The sequence below is a fragment of the Eretmochelys imbricata genome, chromosome 4 (genome assembly GCF_965152235.1).
Source record: "Eretmochelys imbricata isolate rEreImb1 chromosome 4, rEreImb1.hap1, whole genome shotgun sequence".
NCBI lineage: Eukaryota > Metazoa > Chordata > Testudines > Cheloniidae > Eretmochelys > Eretmochelys imbricata.
The window spans coordinates 20,724,795-20,744,979 of record NC_135575.1 but is presented as its reverse complement, the minus strand read 5'-3'; the positions used below and the strand labels follow the sequence as shown (position 1 = coordinate 20,744,979).

Below are 20,185 nucleotides of genomic sequence, written 5' to 3'. Positions count from 1 at the left end.
TGAATACCATGTAGTCCTGGTGATTTAATTTATCAATTTTTTCCAAAACCTCCTGTATTGACATCTCAATCTGGGACAGTTCTTTAGATCTGTCACCTAAAAAGAATGGCTCAGGTTTGGGAATCTCCCTCATGTCCTCTGCAGTGAAGACTGATGCAAAGAATTCATTTAGGTTCTCCACAATGTGGAGACAAAGCCTTTTCTTCCTTGAGTGCTCCTTTAGCATCTTGATCATCCAGTGGACCTACTGACTGTTTGGCAGGCTTCCTGCTTCTGATGTACTGAAAAAAAATGCTGTTAGTTTGTGTCTTTAGCTACTTGTTCTTCAAATTCTTTCTTGGTCTGCCTTATTCTACTTCTACACTTGACTTTCCAGAGCTGTTGACTTCCAATTTTTAAAGGATGCCTGTGATAAATGAAGTGGGGTGCAGCTCATTTTGATGGACACCCAGCCAGCCAGTTAGCTGTAAAATCCCTCTTGGTAGCTGTTCTCTGCTTCCTTTACTTGTAAAGGGTTAACAAGCCCACAGGTAAAAGAAAAGGAGTGGGCACCTGACCAAAAGGGCCAATGGGAAGGCTAGAACTTTTTAAAATGGGAAATAAACTTTCCCATTGTCTGTTGTTCTCTGGGCTGCAGGGACAGAGCAGTAATGCTATAAGCAGGAATGCTGTGTAATTTTTCATACCTGGTTCAAAACTTATCTTCCATACGTAGAAGGAATCATTTGGGTAAGGAACGTTTAGTTAAATGTGATCAGGTTTATTCTTTATTTTGGCTTGTGGATCTCCTCTGAGCTAACTCCTGATGCTTTTGTTTGCTTGTAACTTTTAAGCTGAACCCCCAAGAAAGCTATTTTGGATGCTTAATCTTTGGAGTTTCTTTTAAAATCTAGCAAAAGCCTAAGTTCCAGATGTATTTTCTTTCTTTTTGTCTTTCATAAAAATGTAACTTTTTTAAGAACAGGATTGGATTTTGGTGTCCTAAGAGGTTTGTGCATATGTTGTTTAATTAGCTGGTGGCCACAGCTAATTTCCTTTGTTTTCTTTCTCAGCTCTTCCCCAGAGGGGGGTGAAAGGGCTTGAAGGTACCCCACAGGGAGGAATTCCCAAGTGCTTCTTCCTGGGTACATGTGTGGGTTTTTTGCATTTGGTTGGTGACAGCTTTACCAAGCCAAGGTCAGAGAAAAGCTGTAACCTTGGGAGTTTAATACAAGCTTGGAGTGGCAAGTATTAATCTTTAGAATCCTTGAGGGCCCCCAGTTTCTGCACTCGGAGAGACCGAGTGGGGATTCAGCCTTGACAATGCCTTTTGCCTCTAACCACCTCTTGCACTCTGTTGTTTAGCTATGGTGGCATTTTTTTGGAATTCTGTTTTGGTTTGTTTTTTATTTGGGGTATACATTTCATTTGAGCCTTATTAAGGTGCAGCACTTTTCCAAACCTCTTACCTTTGTAGTCCAGGTTTATGTGCACTTGCTCCTGTCCCCAAACATATGACAGCTCTCTAATAGAGGGCATTAGTGATCCTGTGTTAACTCAAGTTAATTGGCTGATTTATTCAAGGTAACATGCATTTTTGTATGTGCTAATCTAGTTACTTTGTCAGGTATGCAGGTTTATGCTTCACCCTGGTCTGACCCTTACTCACTTCCCCTCCCAGCTTTGTTACTTACCCTTCATTTTGTACCTCATTGCACCTATCTGTAAAACATCTGTCTTTGTAAAGCACTTAAAGATCTTTTATATTGTTTTGGAAAAAATGTCACCAAATGTGACTGAGGACTTGTCTAAATACAAGAGTTGGCTCACTTCAACAATATTAGTACAGATAAAGCACTCCTTGAGTATGAACAGTTGCACTGGTGAACAGGTGGCTGATATCAGTGTTGTTTATTTCTGAATGAGAAGGGGTGGGATAAGCTATGCCAATATAAGGCACCTTCATGCAGCTTGTTGATGCTGTGTCATACCAGTATAACTCGCACTGAAATAGTTGTACCAGTATGAAATCTGAGTGTCGACCAAGCCTCAATGATTTAGGACCACAAGTCACTTTAGTGCTTTTGAAAATCCCAACCATTATCTTTCACAAATAGAATGAAATGCACACTTAAATTACTCATGAAATTGACATTTTGGTTTTGAGTCAGATGTTTCAGATATAAATCTGTCAGCATGTGAGTCAGCCTCCCATTTGCTGTTGAATATTCATAAATATACTCTTTTTTTTTTTTTGCAGTATAATAATGACAGTGAAGAGGACATGTTTGGTGATTATGACAGCTTTTCTGGAAATGATTCTTTGTTAGCTCAGTTTGATAATATGGAGCAGGAATGTACTCAATCTATTGACTTGACTTCATGTCCTAAAAACATGGAAGAAAAAGCTACTGTAGAGCCTGCATTTGGGTATCTTCAATTACAAAATGCCAGAAGCAAGGAACTAATTTTTTCTGCTGCAGGAAACATTATTGGTTTCAAAACTGAAGAAGAGAGTCATTTGAGGACCACAAGTGAACAAGATAACAGGACTCTAGAACCTGGAGACTGTTTTTTAGATGACTTGCCATCTTCACAGCTTCTATATTTTGAGGAAATGAATAATACCTCAGTTGATTCTAGAAAATCATCAGGTACAAAAGAGAGTGCTAATGACATGAATTCTTGCCTTGATAAAATGTTGAATCAGTCGTCTTGTCACCATAATGCAGAGCACACCAAAATAAATAATGAATTGTCCCCAAGCACCACGTCCAACATGAGTAAAAGAAAGAGTCTCAAAGATCACCTCAAAAATACTATGACTGGAAATGCCAAGGCTCAGACTCCACAGGTTTCTAGAACTAAACAGCTCAAAGAAGCTGTTCTGTCTGAAGAAATTTGTGTTGCCAAGAAAACTATTGAAACTTCTTCTGTTGACATTGGCCCTTTTTATGGGTTACCCAGTAAAGTTAGAGATCTCTTAATACAGTTCCGAGGGATTGAAAAACTTTATGGTAATATCCATTAAATTTTTGTTTAAAAAATCACAGTTGTTTGCTCTTGGGTTACAGTGGATATAATATTTCCAGCAGATTGATGCAACCTTTTCATCATGTACTCGTGGAAACAAAATTTCTGTTTTAAGTTGCTAGACAGTAAGTTTGTTGAGTTGGAATTAGTTAAAATTAACCCATAAATTCTAAGGAAAAATCTTTCAAAGAATGTTGTAGCTGAAAAAGTGGAAAGCAAGGAAACTTAAGGTTACTCTTAATTTTTTTTTAAACATTAAAATATGGAAACTGTAACTCTGTCCCCCATCCACCCTAAGCTTTCGTTGTGTAAGCAAACTTTTTTTTGAGGACTTAAAAGCATGATAAGGTCATCTTAAAACTGTAGTTGAGGCAGGATGTAGGGGAAGAGATGGTTGATATTTACCACTCTTGCTAAGAAATTCTGAATTTATTTTTTTTCATGGTATTTGCATGTGCTTTGTAAAAAGGCTGGAGTTACATTGTTGTAGCTACTTAAAGCTGTATGTTCCTGTGTTTAAGTTTTATGATAAGATTGAATTACCTGATCAACAGAAAATATAGGGGCTAAGAAGTTCTTATCCAAAGGCACCTCAACTTCTGTGGCCCCTAAAGGATAGAAACATTCTTAATTTCTCAGTTTATGGTAGAACTGTGTTCTTTTGGAAATCTGAGATAGGCTTTGCCAACTACTTTGGGGTTGTATTTGTGTCTAGATAATGTCACATTGAGTATTTCTGTTGAGACATGCTGTTGGTTTTGTGACTCTTATTTTCGAAGATGTACAACCTTGCGATGCAACGTTGTCTACTGGGTTTTAGTAGTGTGCAGGTGATAATACGTGGATGGAATTAAGGTTGTTCGGGTGACCTAATCTGGTAAAATTTTGGTAATGTCAAAATGAAATGGTTCTTTAAGACATCACCAAAATATTACTTTTCAGTGAACCAAAAAATTGTATTTTGCAAACTGGACACTAAATCGCAAATAGTTTCAGTTCAACCAAAATTCTATATTTTGGCAAATAAAACTATTCACCAAAAATATTTTGCCCAGCTGCAGCTGGTGTTCATTCCATGAAGCTGTTTTTAATTTCTACCTTCTGAAAGCTGTTTAACCATCTGGGCAATCTGAATGGCAGGCTGTTGCTGTAGATGCTTTAATACCTATATGTAGGATGGAGCCATCTGTATGTGGTATATTAAAATATTTTGTTCTGTGGACACTTTTATAAGAAGGAGGATGGGCAGGCTGGATCGTCAGAAATGTTCAGTACTTTATCAGTGAAAGCTGCCTGAGACAATAATCTGCCCATACCCTTTAGTTTTACAGAAAACGTGTATTTTGATCCTGAATCAGCATGCATGTGAGAAGAGAGGTGGCAAAATAATTTTTCTTTCAATTTTACAGAGTGGCAGCACACTTGCTTAACGTTAGAATCTCTGCAACAAAGAAAGAACTTAATATATTCATTGCCAACCAGTGGTGGAAAAACACTTGTAGCTGAAATTTTAATTCTTCAGGAATTACTCTGCAGGCAGAAAGATGTTTTAATGGTTCTACCATATGTGGCTATTGTCCAAGAAAAGGTGTGAAAACAGTATTTTGGTTTTTTGTTTTATTCTGAAATGAATATTACTTTTTATACATGCACTTTTTTTACCAGTGTTGGAATATTGACTGTAAATATTTTAAATCCTCTGTTAATCCATAGGAGATTTCTAGTGAATATATTCTTGTGTATCTTGAATAAATATCAGCCTGGAAATGAAAAGTATGTTTCTATTTTCTAGTTCAGTTAAGAGGTTCTCAAACTACTCTTTGTGATGAAATGTACATAGTCTATAGTTAAGGATATCCACTTCAACTGAGTTATGAAAAATTGGATTTGCACCAAGCTGTTGGAATGTTAGTGCCTTGCTTGCAGTGCCGTCTAATCCAAGTCTACTCTAAAATCCATGTTGACATTTAAATAATCTTGCAAAAAAAAAAAAACATAGCTGTCTAATGGAACTAATAAGTGATTTATGGAGGACAGATGAAGTATTTTGTCACTGGTTTGACAAATCTCAACACCTGAAAGGTCTTATGTACTAAAATATTTTTGTCGTTAATATGCTTTGATTTCACTTTTTGCAGTAGTCATTTGTTCAAGTAATAGTTCCTATTGTCAGCTGTATTGTTGCATAATGTATACATGAAATAATGTCTTATTTTCTGGCCTTAATCCTGAAATTACATTAGCATGAGTTAATTGCAAGATCAAAGTCATTAAGTGTGAAAATTAATTTACTCTTCATGTAATTTGTTCTTTTTGCATTTTATTATATTGTAGGTTTGGGCCTTGTCAAGTTTTGGAATAGAGCTAGGCTTCTTGGTTGAAGAATATGCGGGAAGTAAAGGAAGATTTCCTCCAATCAAAAGGAGAATGAAGAAATCACTGTACATTGCTACTATAGAGAAAGGACACAGCCTAGTGAACTCCTTGATTGAAACAGGAAGAGTTGGTGACCTGGGTCTAGTTGTAGTAGATGAGGTTTGTTATAAAACTTGCAACAGGTTACTAATACATATGTTACTATTTTATTTACAAAACAGTTACAAGAAAAATACACCATTTAAAACTGTATATATACTGTACAAATGGGCATATTGTACAGGTACTATATTAGAAAACCATTGCTTAGCAAGCTGGAGAGTATCCAAGATTTGTCTTGAGGGTTATTGCTCATTTGGGATTTGCTCCTTTCTGGTATCTTAATAGAGCAGTGGGCTCTTAATTTGTCTGAGAAATCTTCTTAAAGATGGTTGGCAAATGTTAATTACCTAAAACGCAGCCATTTGCAGAATAGGATACAAGGGGCATTCATCCCATACTAGTATAAAACAAACTTTAAATTAATCTTGAACTGGTTACATTGAATGTGTTTTACTGATCCCTTAATTATACACAAAAACATGTTCAGTCTAGCATAAACCATTTTTGATCACATGGTTTTCTGAGAGTCCATTTGTAGCATGAACTAATCTAAGAAGATAAAGGAACAGCACTATTCAGATTTGACAGAGGATATGTCTACTGCACTACAGTGGTACAGTTAAGGCGCTGCAGCTTCTTATGTCGATGAAAGGGTTTTTTCTGTAGATATAGTTAATCCACTTCTCCAAAAGGTGGTAGCTAGGTTGATGGAACTATTCTTTCATCGATCTAGCTACGTCTATCGTGGGGGTTAGGATGACCTAATTACAGTGCTCAGGGCACAGCATTTTTCACAACCCTGAGTGATATTGCTAGGACAGTCTAATTTTTAAGTGTAGGCCAGAGTCACAACTCCGTCCCTACTCTGCTCCTGGTATAGTGTAGCTATGTGCTTCCCCTTACTTAAACTAGATTACAAGGTGCCAATCCAGCCCCATGTAACTACCAACAATATTACTCAAGTTGAAGGTGTCCCTTTTTAATAAAATGTTCTGTGAAGAAAACATTGAGAACTAACTGCTGCTTTGCCAGTGATTGCTGTACTGTCATTAACTGTTAGCAAAAGGTCTTCACTGCCTTCTAAAGCAGGGGTTCCTAACTTTTTTCTTTCTGAGTGCCCCCCCACACACACACGTGGCCCAGCTGTGCCACAGCAGTTGTTTTTCTGCATATAAAAGCAAAAGCCATCGTTAGGAGGGAGCAAGGAGGGCAATTACCTGAGCCCCATGCCACAGACGGCATCATGAAGGTAAGTTGCTCATGCTTCGTCTTCCGCCCTGGGTGGTGGTACTTGAGGGCCCTGGCTAGAGTCGTACACGGCAGGGCTTCAGCTTTCAGTCCTGGGTCTAATGCCAGCCATGCTTGTCAAACTCACTGAAACTTGCTTCTGGCCCCCGCAGCGGCCCCAGACCTCTCGTTGCACAGTTTGATCAAGATAAGAGATGTACAAAATAAATTCTAACTGGGTAGTAATAAAAGATCACTGCACTGAGTGTTTTCTGCCAGGAAGTGCCATCCCTGTGACCGTTGTCATTTAATTTCATGGAAAGCAAACCTTGTTAAACACATACTTTTTTCCGCATTCTCCTAAAAAAATAAATATATATATAATATTTTATAGTGAGATGACATTATTGGAGGAGGCTTTAGAGTCAAAATACACCAAACTTAAAGAGAAATCGGACAAAAGGTTTACCATATTAAAAATATTTGGGATTTGATTTGTATGCTGGTTTGTATTTAGAAATATTGCTAAGTCAGTAACTAATTTACCATGCCTCACTTCTCTTTATTATTCCCCGAAGTTGCACATGCTTGGTGAGGGGAGTCGTGGAGCTACACTGGAAATGATTCTTGCAAAAATTCTCTACACCAGCAGTAAGTAACTCCTGCACCATGACTAGTTACCTTTAAAAATATCATGTAAAGTAACAACTTGTATAACTTGACAGAGATAATCCAACTTTTAATTTATTTTTTGTTTTGCGGTTTCTAAAATATCACAAACTCCACTGAGTAATAGTGTATTTCACCATGGATCACTGCGGTTATTTTTTACCCCTTTGTAGTGCCTTGCAGGAGTTCATGAAGTGGCCCTGTAGTAGTCCCCTTCCTTCATTTCTGAGAAATTCCAGTTTGGGGTGAACTCTTCCCTCAAGAGTGAAATCTGACCCTTCCTGTTAAATGTTTATATAAAGGCCTTAGGGAACACTGTGAAACAGTATCTATTGCATAGGGCGAGTCTTCACGGCACAGTTGGCTTGAGTTATAACTAGTGTTACCCTTAACTTGATTTCCAGCCACATACAAAAATCTGTAGCTTGAGTTAGGTAGTACTATAAGCTCAAGACAGCTAGCCTTTCAGGGTATGTCTACAGTGCACCTGAGAACATGCTTCCCAACATGGGTAGACACACACACACACACACACACTAGGTCTGCTGGATCTAGTATGCTAAATATAGTAGTGTGGCATGGGTGGCAGCTCAGGCTAACCACCCAAGTACACACCTGGGCAGTCAGGTGGACTTGAACTCGGGTGGCTTGCGCAAGCCACTGCCTATGCTGCTGCATCTACTCTGCTATTTTTAGCATGCTAGCTGGAGCAGAGCTAGTACATGTCTGTCGATGCTGGGAAACATTGTCCCAGCTACAGCATAGACCAGGGGTCTCAAACATGCGGCTTGCGGGGTTATTCCCTGAGGGCCGCCAAGCTCCCTGCACTCTCTCCCGCACCCCCCGGACTTATTTCCTGCGGCCATCAAGCTCCGCCGCTCCCTCTCCCCCCAGCACGCTGCATCCCTGCTCGTCTGCCTATCTCCAGGCACTTCCCACCTCCAAACAGCTGTTTGACTGCACTTAACGCTTTCCGGGGGGTGGGAGGAACAGGGAGCCGCACACTTAGGGGAGGAGGCGGGCCAGGGCCAGGGATTTGGGGAAGGGGTTGGAATAGGGGCAAGGAGGGGGCGGAGTTGGGGTGGGGACTTTGGGGAAAGGGTTGGAATGGGGGTGGGGAAGGGGTGGGGCAGGGCCTCATGGAAGGGGTGGAGTGGGGACCGGGTAGGGAGGGGGGTGTCAGTGATGTAGCCCTCGGGCTAATGTACTAATCCTCTTGTGGCCCTCATGGTGATTCGAGTTTGAGATCCCTGGCGTAGACGTTCCCTGGCAGGGGGGGGTCGAAGCCTGAATGCTGCTGAAGTTTGAGCTAGTACTTCAGTGGGGATGCGTCAGCTTGAGTTACAACTCAGCAGCAGCTAATCTAGTCACTTTGCAACTCACTCAGTAACTTGTTTTGAACAATAGTTGCTCAAGTGCAGTTAACTGGTGTGCTAACTCAAGATGACCATACTGTGAAGACACACCCATAGTCACCAGTATGTGGACAACATTAAATTCTTTATTCCTTTTTCATCTAAGATGGTTTTCTGATGTTTGTGATTTCTCAGCTTGTTTTGACTTAAATGGAAGTGATGTGTCTGCAACTAATCTGGGAAGGATGGATGCTGCTGTGTCAGGGGATTAATCTAGAACAGTGTTTCATAACTGGTAGGTCATAACGCCCAAGAGATTCACAAAAGGCAATCGGGGGAATTTGGAAGGTGTTGGTTTATGTTGAGATCAAACTGCCGAATAAAATCTCTCCCGCCACTCCTTTCACACCCTTACCCTTCAGTGCCAGCCTCTTGAAACACACAAACAAATAAATTACATGGACTCATAGACTTTAAGGTCAGACGGTACCATCATAATAATCTAGTCTGACCTCCTGCACATTGCAGGCCACAGAACCTCACACCCCCACTATGTAATAGACCCCTAACCCTGGCTGAGTTACTGAAATTCTCAAATCATGATTTAAAGACTTCCAAGTTACAGAGAATCCACCATTTACACTAGTTTAAACCTGCAAGTGACCAGTGCCTCATGGTGCAGAGCAAGGTGAAAACTCCCAAGATCTTTGCCCAATCTGATCTGTGGGAAAATTCCTTGCCAGCCCCAAATATTGTGATAAGTTAGACCCTGAGCATGTGGGCAAGACCCAGCAGCCAGACATCTGGGAAAGAATTCTCTTTAGTAACTCAGAGCCCTCCCCATCTAGTGTCCCCTCACTGGCCATTGGAGATGTAGCAGTCGTCGATCAGCTACATGTCATTGTAGGCAGTCTCATCATACCATCCCCTACATAAACTTATCCAGCTCGGTCTTGAAGCAGATAGGCTTATCATTGTTACATGTTTTATTCTTTTTATATAAATGGAAGAGGGTCACTGATCTAAAAGAATGGAGGTGGGGAGCACCGCCCTTTCACTGTGTGGTTTGTGGCCAGGGGTTGTGGAAGATCTTTTTTTCCCTGAGTACACGGAAAAAGGCATTGTGAGATATTTCTGTTATCTGTCTGTGACTAGCCCAGAGACTCTTCTTGGATGCAAACCTTGCCACAGTATTACCATGTCTTTTGTAATTGTTCCCCTAATGCAATTGTACGCCGGTGGACCTCTGCAGTCTTCATCTGATACAGAATACAGCCACCTGCCTTGTCAGTGAGAAAGGTGGAGAACATTCAGCATGTGCTCTTCAAGTGTGGCACTAAAGGCTACTTGGGTGTTCTGAGTAAAATTCAAGAAATCTAAATATGCATTGTCTGGGACCCAGTTATTTAGAAGACACCACCTTCTCTGCTGTCTAATGACAGTTAAGGCCTTTTGTATCATGACCATCTGCCTGGAAGCTGGCTTTCTAAGGTCAGCAGCAGAACACTCCTAGCTCCAGGGCACCTGCCTTTAAAACTTGCTTCTTGTTACACTGAAGGACTCTTGTTCAGTCCAGGCTTCAATTTGATTGTTGCTTTTTCTTTTTTAATCTGTTTGGTTGTGTGATGGGGTCACCACTCATCACCGCTGGCACCCCCTGTTGGTCACTCCGGGAATTAGCTCTTGACCGCTGTGGGGCGTCCTCAACACATGGTAGTTTGCCCGTTGGCTCCGCTCCGCTGTCCTGGGACCTGCGTTGCTCCCTGCTCGGCGGTGTCCTCTGCAGGACACTCTGCATGCACTTCAGGACACTGCCCTCCGGCAGTGCCCACCACTCTGGTCTCACCCCCTTCCGGGGTGGTGTTAACAGCCGTTCTTCCGTTTGTCCCTGCCTCCATGGCCAACCACAGCCCTAGAGTTTAACCCCTTGTCTCAGGGGCAGGTCATGGTCTGTCTCGGCCTCTCTCCTCAATGGCAAGGGACAGTGCAAAGGGGGAAGGCGGGGGGGGACCCAGGACCCCCCACTACTCTGGGTCCTTTCCCAGGGACTTTCTAGGGGCAGCCTCCTTCTGCCTTCCATCTCTCCCCTCTTGCCTCCCTATTTTCCTGAGCCACACCCTTTGGCCCGATGCACCTTCTCAACCCCTCTTAGCAAGGGCCACAGCCTGGCAGGTATCTGGGCCAGAGTTCTGCTCTGCTTCCCCAAGCCTGCCTAGCACTGCTTTGTCTAAGATGCTGCTCCTTAGCTCAGGAGCCAGTCCTTCTCCCTTGCTAGTCAGAGAGCAACTGACTGCCTTCTCTGCTAGGCAGCCTTTATATAGGATGTAGCCCTGTCCTGATTGGCTGCCTCTTTCCCTGCTCTGATTGGCTCTCCCCCAGCCCTTTCTGATTGGCTGCTGGTCTGGGCAGCCTCTCAGGCCTGGTTCAGCCCTTTAGTCTGGAGCCCTGTATGTTATAAAACCATTGCTAAGGCTGTTTTGTCATGTGGCTCTCCAATTCTATTACCTTCATCGTTTTCAAAAATACATCCTTCTCTTGACGTGTGAGAGGTGAGTGCTAGTGGACGGTTGTGATGGTGAACAGTTAAACTGTTTCATTGAGAACCTTGAGAGCTGCCAAATTAAAGCCTTAAATAAAAGTCTAACCCAGGGGTTCTCAAACTTCATGTCGCTGTGACCCCCTTCTGACAACAAAAATTACTACACGACCCCAGGATGGGGGACTGAAGCCTGAGCCTGCCTGAGCCCCACTGGGTGGGAGGGCCAAAGTCTAAGCCACGCCGCCCTGGGTGGGGAGGGTAGGGCCAAAGCTGAAGCTCAAGAGCTTCAGCTGCATGCAGGGGACCTTTAATCTGAGCCCTGCTGCCCAGGGCTGAAGCCCTTGGGCTTCAAATTCAGCCCTGGGCTGTGGGCCTCAGGTTTTGGCTTTGGCCCCAGGCTGCAGCAAGTCTAAGCCAGCTCTGGCGACCCCGGTAAAATGGGGTTGCGTCCCACTTTGGGTCCCGACCCACAGTTTGAGAACCTCTGGTCTAACCCAATGACCACTGTGAGAGCTTTAATTCCTCCACAGGTAGTAAAGTTTCTTGTTCCCTTAAGTTTTCTTTATTAACGGAGTTAGGTTGGGTTTACAGCAGTTGGCTCTGATATGGCAACTGCTGTGTTCACTGTTAACTAGAACTTTGCTTGTGCTGTGATAACTTGCACTGAAATAGGTACAAAAGTCTGTGGGCCCCTTTGGTTGGCCTTTAAAAAAAAAAAATGGCATGATTTAAACAGCTGCCTAGATACTGAATTCAGTGCTTTTTATATGTGCTATATAAGGCTATAAATACATCTTGTGACATTTTTAACATTTTGTGTCTTCTAATTTACTCAACATTTAATTTTCTATTTTATAGAAACTACTCAAATCATTGGAATGAGTGCAACTTTAAACAATGTTGGGGACCTGCAGCAGTTCCTGCAAGCGGAGTATTACGCTAATAATTTTAGACCAGTACGTGTTCAAGACTAGGGAAAACTATTGCGTAACATTTTTATTTTTAGAATTAAAAGTGACTGCTAGTTTCATACTTTGAGCTTTCAACACACAGTTTTTGTACCACTTACACTGATTGAGTGCTTGTCTACACTTACATTTTATAGCGCTCTAACTTGATGGCTCAGGGGTATGAAAAATCAGACTCCGAGCCGTGCTCCCAGTGCTCGGAGCTAATCCCCTCGTGGAGGTGGACTACCAGGAGTGCTGAGAGAGCTCTCTCCCAGCGCTCACATGTGACCACACTTGCACTTCAAAGCACTGCTGCAGGAGCATTCCCACGACAGTGCTTTGAAGTTTCCAGTGTAGCCGTGCCCTTAGAAACTTAGTTCAAAGCAGTACAACCTCCCCGTGCAGACATAGTTATACTGGTATAAAGGTGCTTATATTTATGGAAATAAGCTGTGCAGATACAAGCACCTTTATACCAGTATAACTATGTCTGCATATAAAGGTGCTTGTATCTGCACAGCTTATTTCCATAAATATAAGCACCTTTATACCAGTATAACTATGTCTGCAGGTGGAGGTTGTACTGCATTAACTGTGTTGGTTTCTAAATCAGTTCAGTTAAGGTGGTACAAAATCTATAGGTAGACCAGCCCTTCTTTGTGATTGAGAAGGCACTTGTATTCTGAGTTCCTTCAATCAGATGCTTCAGTTACCTTTTAAAAACAAACAAACAAAAAACCTTTGGGCTAAAATTTCTCATTTGTTTTCTCTACCCGGGCAGAGAAAAGAGGGTATACAGTTAGATGTTTAAAAAAGTGTTCCTTTGCTTTGAGAATTAAAAACATACGTCTTTCATTGTTCGGCTTGCCTAGATTTCCGGGGACAAATCACATTTATTTTCTAAAAGATATGTGGCAGTAGTGGAAGTGACACACAATACAAACTGTATTTAACTTATACTGTTGCAATTCAGAAAGATACTTACCTTGAAGGGAATCAGTAAAGCTAACTAACATTAGATAAAATAGCATGCAAAACTGAAAGTAAATTGCTTGTGCACTAGCCCTGAAGCTCACAGCATCAGCCAAGCTGTACTTTACCAGTTGGTAGGAAAGGCGTGTATTGTCTTGAGGTAATGAATTCTTGGAGGTAAAGAACAGGCAAATAAATGCCATATGCCAGCTCTTGGGTGTAGAGATAAGAATGGTCCTTTATTTTTTGAAGTTTGGAAATGTATTTCCAAGAGATCTCATAGTTTTAAAGTTGTAGTGATGCAGACAGTAATTTGACTAAAGTTAATATATCATTTCTTTTTCTTTCCTTTTTTTTAAATCAACCTAGGTAGAATTAAAGGAGTATGTTAAAATACAAGATAGTATCTATGAAGTTGACGACAAAGCAGAGAATGGCCTTACTTTTTCACGTCTTCTTAATTTCAAGGTAATACAGATAAATGTATGAAACTTTTCGTTTCTTTAGATATACAGTATTCAAAACTTAAGGTAAATTAAGGTATTATTAGGACTCATTGGTTCATAAATATACAGTATGATAAAGGGGAAGAATATCAATGGAAAAGTGGTCTTTAGAAGGCCAAATACTAAAATGAGGGGTGTTTTTTAGATTTTAATTTTATTCCCAGCTGTACAGGAGAGAAGAAGGGAGAGAACTTATTTTCCCTTCTGACTGGGGGAGTGAGGTGCTTGAAAATTTCAGACAACTAGCCAGAAGCTGATACAAAAAGGGTAGAGCCTATGAGCAAGGGCCAGGAAAACCACCTAGGTAGGTATCCCAGCACCCTCTCTCTTCTCGACAGCTGGGAATGGGTGATAGGCTTTCACACTAGGGCATTGCCCCTGCATTGTGGTAGGAGGAGATACCCTTCTCTTTCATATTGGCTTATGACTACTGGATTTCTGGAAATTTTGTTTCGTCTGGTATAACTATTCTTAATGTAGATCAAATTTGGGGCCTAATATACTTGAGTGCCCAGATGTGAAGTGTGGGGGAAGGAAGGTAATGGGTCTCTGTTCTTGATTCTAGGTTGCTATGCCCACAACCATAATGTAACAATCAGAACTCCTTGTTGTCTTTACCTACTTTTTACTGTGCCTCCACCCCCAAAAAAACTTCTGATCTCTAGACCAGTACTCTTCTTCATTGATAGAGTGACTACCAGTACAATAGAACAGGTAACACCAGTGTTACCAATGAGTTCCAATGGTAGTAAAGAGGCAAAATATTCCATTCACACCTTTCTGTTCCCTCCAGTCAAATTCTGAGCATCCCTTAAAGTTCTGCATTTTTAAAGCGAAAGGAGATTCAGAATTGATTTGCGGGTCAGGACCTTCGGTTTAATTCATGTAGTAATCACAAGTAGAGTGTGTGATAACTCTTTTTTTTCACTTTTATTTCAGTATTCTAGTAATCTGCAGAAGATGGACCCAGACCACCTTATTGCCTTGGTGACAGAAGTCATTCCAAATTATTCCTGCCTAGTCTTTTGTTCCACTAAAAAGAACTGTGAAAATGTAGCTGAAATGATATGCAAATACCTGAACAAGTATGTTTCTCTCATTACTATTTTAGAGTACACCTGAAATGCCAAATCGGCCTTGACTGTTGACTTCTTTTAGCACAAAAACTAGTCACCTGCCTTTTCCAATGATGATGAAAAACATACTTGCCTGACGAAAAACAAAAAAAATTAACTTGCCCTGGGCGAATGGAGTTATAGGGTAGCTTGAAGGGAATGCTCCTGTTCCAGAGTCCATTTTTGGTTTAAAACAAAAACAGGCACTAAAATACAATTTTTCAAGAATCAGTTTTAAAAATATAAACAAGAAAAAAGAGCAAAAATAGCAAAGTTCCTTTAGAGACCATCAATGGAATTCACATCTTGTTCATGCTGTTCTGTGTAAATTACAGCACTCACTGTTTACCATTCATGCTCTCAGTGGTTCTCTTCTTTGTCATGCCTAACAGTAGCCTGTTAAGCAGCTCTTTGTGTTTGGTTACATATGCTGGGAATGTAAGATGCAAACAAAAAGTTGGATTTTTTTTTTAAGTTGAATATCCTAACGTTTTATTTCATTATCAATGAAACAACCAATATCTGCTCAGATTCATGCAATAATTCATCTAATAATAATCCAAAAAAATCTATAGAAATGATGTTTCTAGGAAGTTACATGGCACTTAGACTCATTTTCAGTGTGTATATCTGATTACCTTAACAAAATAAATACTGAAAATTGAAATCGCTAACTACTTGGTATTCCCATCATTGTGATTGCTGCCTATGAGGAAAAGAATCTGTGCTATTACTAGACTTGTAGGCAGGTTGTATCATTCTCTCGTTACTCATCTCAGTGCATTTGAAATAGAACATTTACCATTTTCTTGATCCTTTCTGTTTTCTTGACTGAAAGTATAGGTTGATTTTTTTGCTGCTGACTAACGTTGATTCTCATGTTGGTAATAATAGTGTTAGAAACACTAGAAAATGTTTTCCGGACTTCAGTGGTTGAGGTGAACATATTCTTGTTGTAGGAATGGAGAATGTGCAGGAGCAAATTAGAAGTATGCTTTTCTTTTAACGTAGTTACTGAATTGTCAAAATGTAAATGTTAAGGGTGTTTATGTCGTTTGCCCCCAACCCCCTCAAGGGAATATAGAAATCACAGGGAAAAAGAGAAACAAGATCTTATTAAGGACTTGAAGAATATTGGTAAGGGAAGTCTCTGTCCTGTTCTAAAGCGAACCATTGCATTTGGTATTGCCTACCATCACAGCGGCCTTACCAGTGACGAAAGGAAACGTATAGAAGAGGCTTATTCTGCAGGTGTCCTGTGCCTTCTTACTTGCACATCTACTCTAGCTGCTGGAGTCAACCTGCCAGCTCGAAGGTTAGTCATGCAAAAGTATTTGTGAGGATTCATTTAAACCCTATATTGTCAAAACTCCTGCTTTGTCTAAAATTGGAGATGTCAACGTTATATTAATGAGGTTCCACTCTGAGTAGCGATTAAACGTGGCACAATCTACTCAGTAGGTTTCAGAGTAACAGCCGTGTTAGTCTGTATTTGCGAAAAGAAAAGGAGTACTTGTGGCACCTTAGAGACTAACCAATTTATTATTATAAATAATATTTATTATATTATAATAAATTGGTTAGTCAAAATAGAATGCATCTTGATTGTTCAGAAGGATTCTTGCTCAGCAGGGTTTCCAAGAGCAAAAAGCAGAAAAACTCATCCTTGAAATCAGCAGATATGACTAACAACACACACGGAGAACTACTGAGTAGATTGCAAAAAGAAAAGGAGTACTTGTGGCACCTTAGAGACTAACCAATTTATTATAAATAATATTTATTATATTATTATAATAAATTGGTTAGTCTCTAAGGTGCCACAAGTACTCCTTTTCTTTTTGCAATCTACTCAGTAGTTCTCCGTGTGTGTTGTTAGTCATATCTGCTGATTTCAAGGATGAGTTTTTCTGCTTTTTGCTCTTGGAAACCCTGCTGAGCAAGAATCCTTCTGAACAATCAAGATGCATTCTATTTTGACTCAAGTATAAGTTAGAGAATTGTAACTAAATTCCAATTGCAGGACCAAATCAGATGATTGCCCAGGCATAATTGAGGGCAGAATTTGGGTTGCAGAATCTGTTACTTACGATGGTGCATGAGACAGTAAGAACACGTCTTGGCTTTCAGGTAGAATCTATAGAGCTGGCAATTAAGAAAACCATCACTTATAAACTGAGAATTTTTTATTAAATCACTGAGATAGTAAATAAGGAAACAAACAATGTTATTTTTAGACAGTTTTCAAAGTGGAATTACACTGAAAATAGTCCTTTTTATTTGGAGAGATTATTGAAAAGTGTAGACAACACAAAAATGTACTAGCATAGAGCACATCTGTTCAATCTGTATGTTTGAGGTCCTGGTGGTGGTTACAGAAGTGTGTCCAAATGACCTGTTGCTGTGTAAACGCTAATGCATTTATTGAAAACAAAGATTGAATTAATGTAATGACATTCTTGAATTTAGGATGCTATGATTTATTACTCATTGTGGTCTTGTCTTACTATTCGAAAATGGTACACTTTGGCAGGATATTGACATATTGTTTCTCAGTGTGATCAGTTACCTTATGTATTCTGATTTGGCTTGGAGAATGTCCTCTTGCCTGCTTCAGACAAAGGGGCTTATCCAAAAGTAGCTTTTAAAATAAATTACACTTTCATGGATAAATTGGTTATTGATAGCCTGCAGTCTTAACTCATCAATGTACAATAGTAAATAACCTATAACTGAAAGAGATTAGAGAATAAAAATGTAATTCCAATTTGTTGTCTTTGTGCATTTGTCAGCATTTTGTAGGAAATCTTTTCCCTACTTGTGTGGGTTTTTCATGCAGCAACCAGGGAAAAGAGAAACAATTTAAAAAAAAGGAAAATGTCATTATAAAACCAGAAAAATTTGGCAGGGGGCTCAAGGCATCTGATACCTGAAACTAATTTTAACTTACTTTTGTAAGTTATTACGTTCAGGTTGACTCAGCCTTTAAATCGCATGATTTAAAGCACAATGTTTGTGTTTCAGTAAATCTGATGGGGCACAATTTTTTGTAGGCTTGTTACTGAATAATCTGGCAGTATAAAACAGATTTGGCTCCTTTTTAGTATTTTATATTAGAGTTTTGTGATCTAGAGACAAAGTTTGTGTTTAATCTTGTTTGTTAAATTTAGATTTTTGTTATTCAATATAACTGGAACATGACTAAATGCAATTTTGGCTTTATTTCAGTGTAGAATTCTTTAGAAATAGCCTTTCTAAATAGAGTTATTACTTAAGGAGATTTGAGGGCTTGGAAATAAGCTCATTTTTGTCATTTATTTGACAGTTCATGGAATATGCATGTCGATAATTTAAATAATTCTCCTGTTGCTCTATATTCTCAATTTAAATAAAACTTAAACTCTGTAGAGTGTAGACAGAAGTCCAAATTGTTTGTTGAGGTGAATGTCATATTGCATCAAATCAATATTTAAAAAATATAGACAGTTGTAGGAGATGCTACAGTATAAAGATGCAGGGGAGGCAACTTGTGGGTTGTCTGTAGAAGTCCTTGATGACATTGTGGTGCTGTTTATAATTTGTATTACTGTAGCACCTGGTCATGCACCAGAACCCCATTGTGCTAGATGCTGTACAAACACATAACAAAAAGACTTCTGCCCCAAGGCACTTACAGTCCAAGTATAGGATGAGACAACAGATGGATACAGACAGACAAATGGGAGGATACAAGGAAACAATGAGACAGTATTGGTCAGTGTGCAAGGCTGTGGTCTCAGCACACCAGCAGCCCTACTCGTCGTCAAGTTTTTTTGTTGACATCTTGGAGAAAGTGTGTTTTGGATGAGTGAGTTTTGCGAACGTTTATGGGGAGCTCCTCCAGAGTGAAGGGCAGCCTGGGAGAAAGCATGAAGGTTTTTGTTTGAAAATTTAACGACTGAGCAATGCAGGCTGGCATAGTTGCTTATTTGGGGTTTTTGTGTGTTTTTTTTTTTTAATACTAATAAGGTGCTTAGATACTACTATGGTGATTGGAGCTGATACAGTCCATAAGATAGATACAAAATTCAGTTTGGCACTTGTTCATATTTTATCAAAGATTCTTTCCATGTGCTCAGTATTGCTCTTGATTTTCAAATAGACCTGTTGGGGTATGTTTTGTATTTGACAGGCATGCACAATTCTCATTAACAATGAGACTTGCATCATGAGGCAAATAAAAACTTTTCTCTTGGGGAGGGCTTTGTGTTTAATATAACTTTACTGATGTTTTTGTACTCTTACTACAAAACGTAGCTTTTTCAAAGTCTCTTCTTTTTTCTTAGGGTTATTTTAAGAGCTCCCTATGTTGCTACAGAGTTCCTGAAGAAAAACCAGTATAAGCAGATGATTGGCAGAGCTGGTCGAGCTGGCATTGACAGTGCTGGTGAAAGTATTCTTATAGTGCAAGAAAAAGACAAACATCTGGTAACTTACTCAAAAAATGTGATAGCTTGAGTCATCAGAAGAAGTTGATGTGGGGAGAAGAGGATTTGAATTGTTTGCCCCCAACTCTTCATTTGAAAGCAGCAGTCTTTTTCTTGTGTAACTATTTGACTCTCCTTGTAATAATTATTTTTGTGGGACCCTTTTCTGCAATCATGAGGGCAGCCAGAGCCCTTTTCCAATCTCTTTGGAGACCAGTTGTTTCTCTGCAGCATATGTAGTGTCTCACATAAGAGTTTATCTCCAGAGGTCAATCCTAAAACTTGGACATCTCCAGCAATTTTCTTATTTACTAGTTTGATTTTTAAAAAAACCTTCAAGATATTTGTTGAAAATGGAATATTTTCACCTGTGGAGAGTTTATGAATGCAAAGTGTAAATAACCATTGTTTTGTTTTTTAGATTCAGAATTTAGTAAACAGTCCTTTGGAGAACTGTTACAGCAACCTCTTTCTTGAATTCACTAAGGGAATCCAAAGCCTGCTCCTGTCTTTGGTTGGATTAAAGGTAACAATTTAATTCTTTTGTGAGCAACTAAAGAGATGCATTTTGATATTAGGAGTGTGGATACAGAATAACTGTACATTTCACTAAGATGGAGATCAGTTACATTAGTATTCACTAAGGCCTTGAGTTTAACCATGACTAGCTTGCACAGCGCTGAGCATAGCTTGCCCTTGTCTACACAAATGATGATGAGGTCATCATTGTGTTAGCTAATTCAGTTGTTAAATCATGTTGAAACATGATGATAAAATTTCCTAATTTAGACAAGTCCCAAGTGGCTTCTGCTCTATTTCTGCATTGGTTTTAAACATGTTCTAGTATTACTCACTCCTTAAAGAGCCCCCCCACCCGCCCCAAAAAGTGATACACT

At 39.9% G+C, this 20,185-nt stretch overlaps 1 protein-coding gene across 8 annotated transcripts in view; it reads left to right on the top strand.

Annotated features, from left to right (window-relative positions):
* HELQ (helicase, POLQ like) overlaps nucleotides 1–20,185 on the top strand; it is a 34,733-nt gene that overhangs the window by 2,334 nt on the left and 12,214 nt on the right. For 4 of the 8 annotated variants that reach the window (XM_077814976.1, XM_077814979.1, XM_077814981.1 and 1 more), the window contains 10 exons: nucleotides 2,240–2,996; nucleotides 4,422–4,600; nucleotides 5,347–5,547; nucleotides 7,296–7,368; nucleotides 12,139–12,236; nucleotides 13,572–13,670; nucleotides 14,648–14,793; nucleotides 15,899–16,138; nucleotides 19,149–19,290; nucleotides 19,711–19,815. In XM_077814976.1, the coding sequence (XP_077671102.1) occupies nucleotides 2,240–2,996; nucleotides 4,422–4,600; nucleotides 5,347–5,547; nucleotides 7,296–7,368; nucleotides 12,139–12,236; nucleotides 13,572–13,670; nucleotides 14,648–14,793; nucleotides 15,899–16,138; nucleotides 19,149–19,290; nucleotides 19,711–19,815 (2,040 nt within the window). Of the gene's footprint in view, nucleotides 1–2,239; nucleotides 2,997–4,421; nucleotides 4,601–5,346; nucleotides 5,548–7,295; nucleotides 7,369–12,138; nucleotides 12,237–13,571; nucleotides 13,671–14,647; nucleotides 14,794–15,898; nucleotides 16,139–19,148; nucleotides 19,291–19,710; nucleotides 19,816–20,185 lie in introns of those variants that run through there. The other 4 variants (XM_077814978.1, XM_077814977.1, XM_077814982.1 and 1 more) reach the window with 4 other exon arrangements.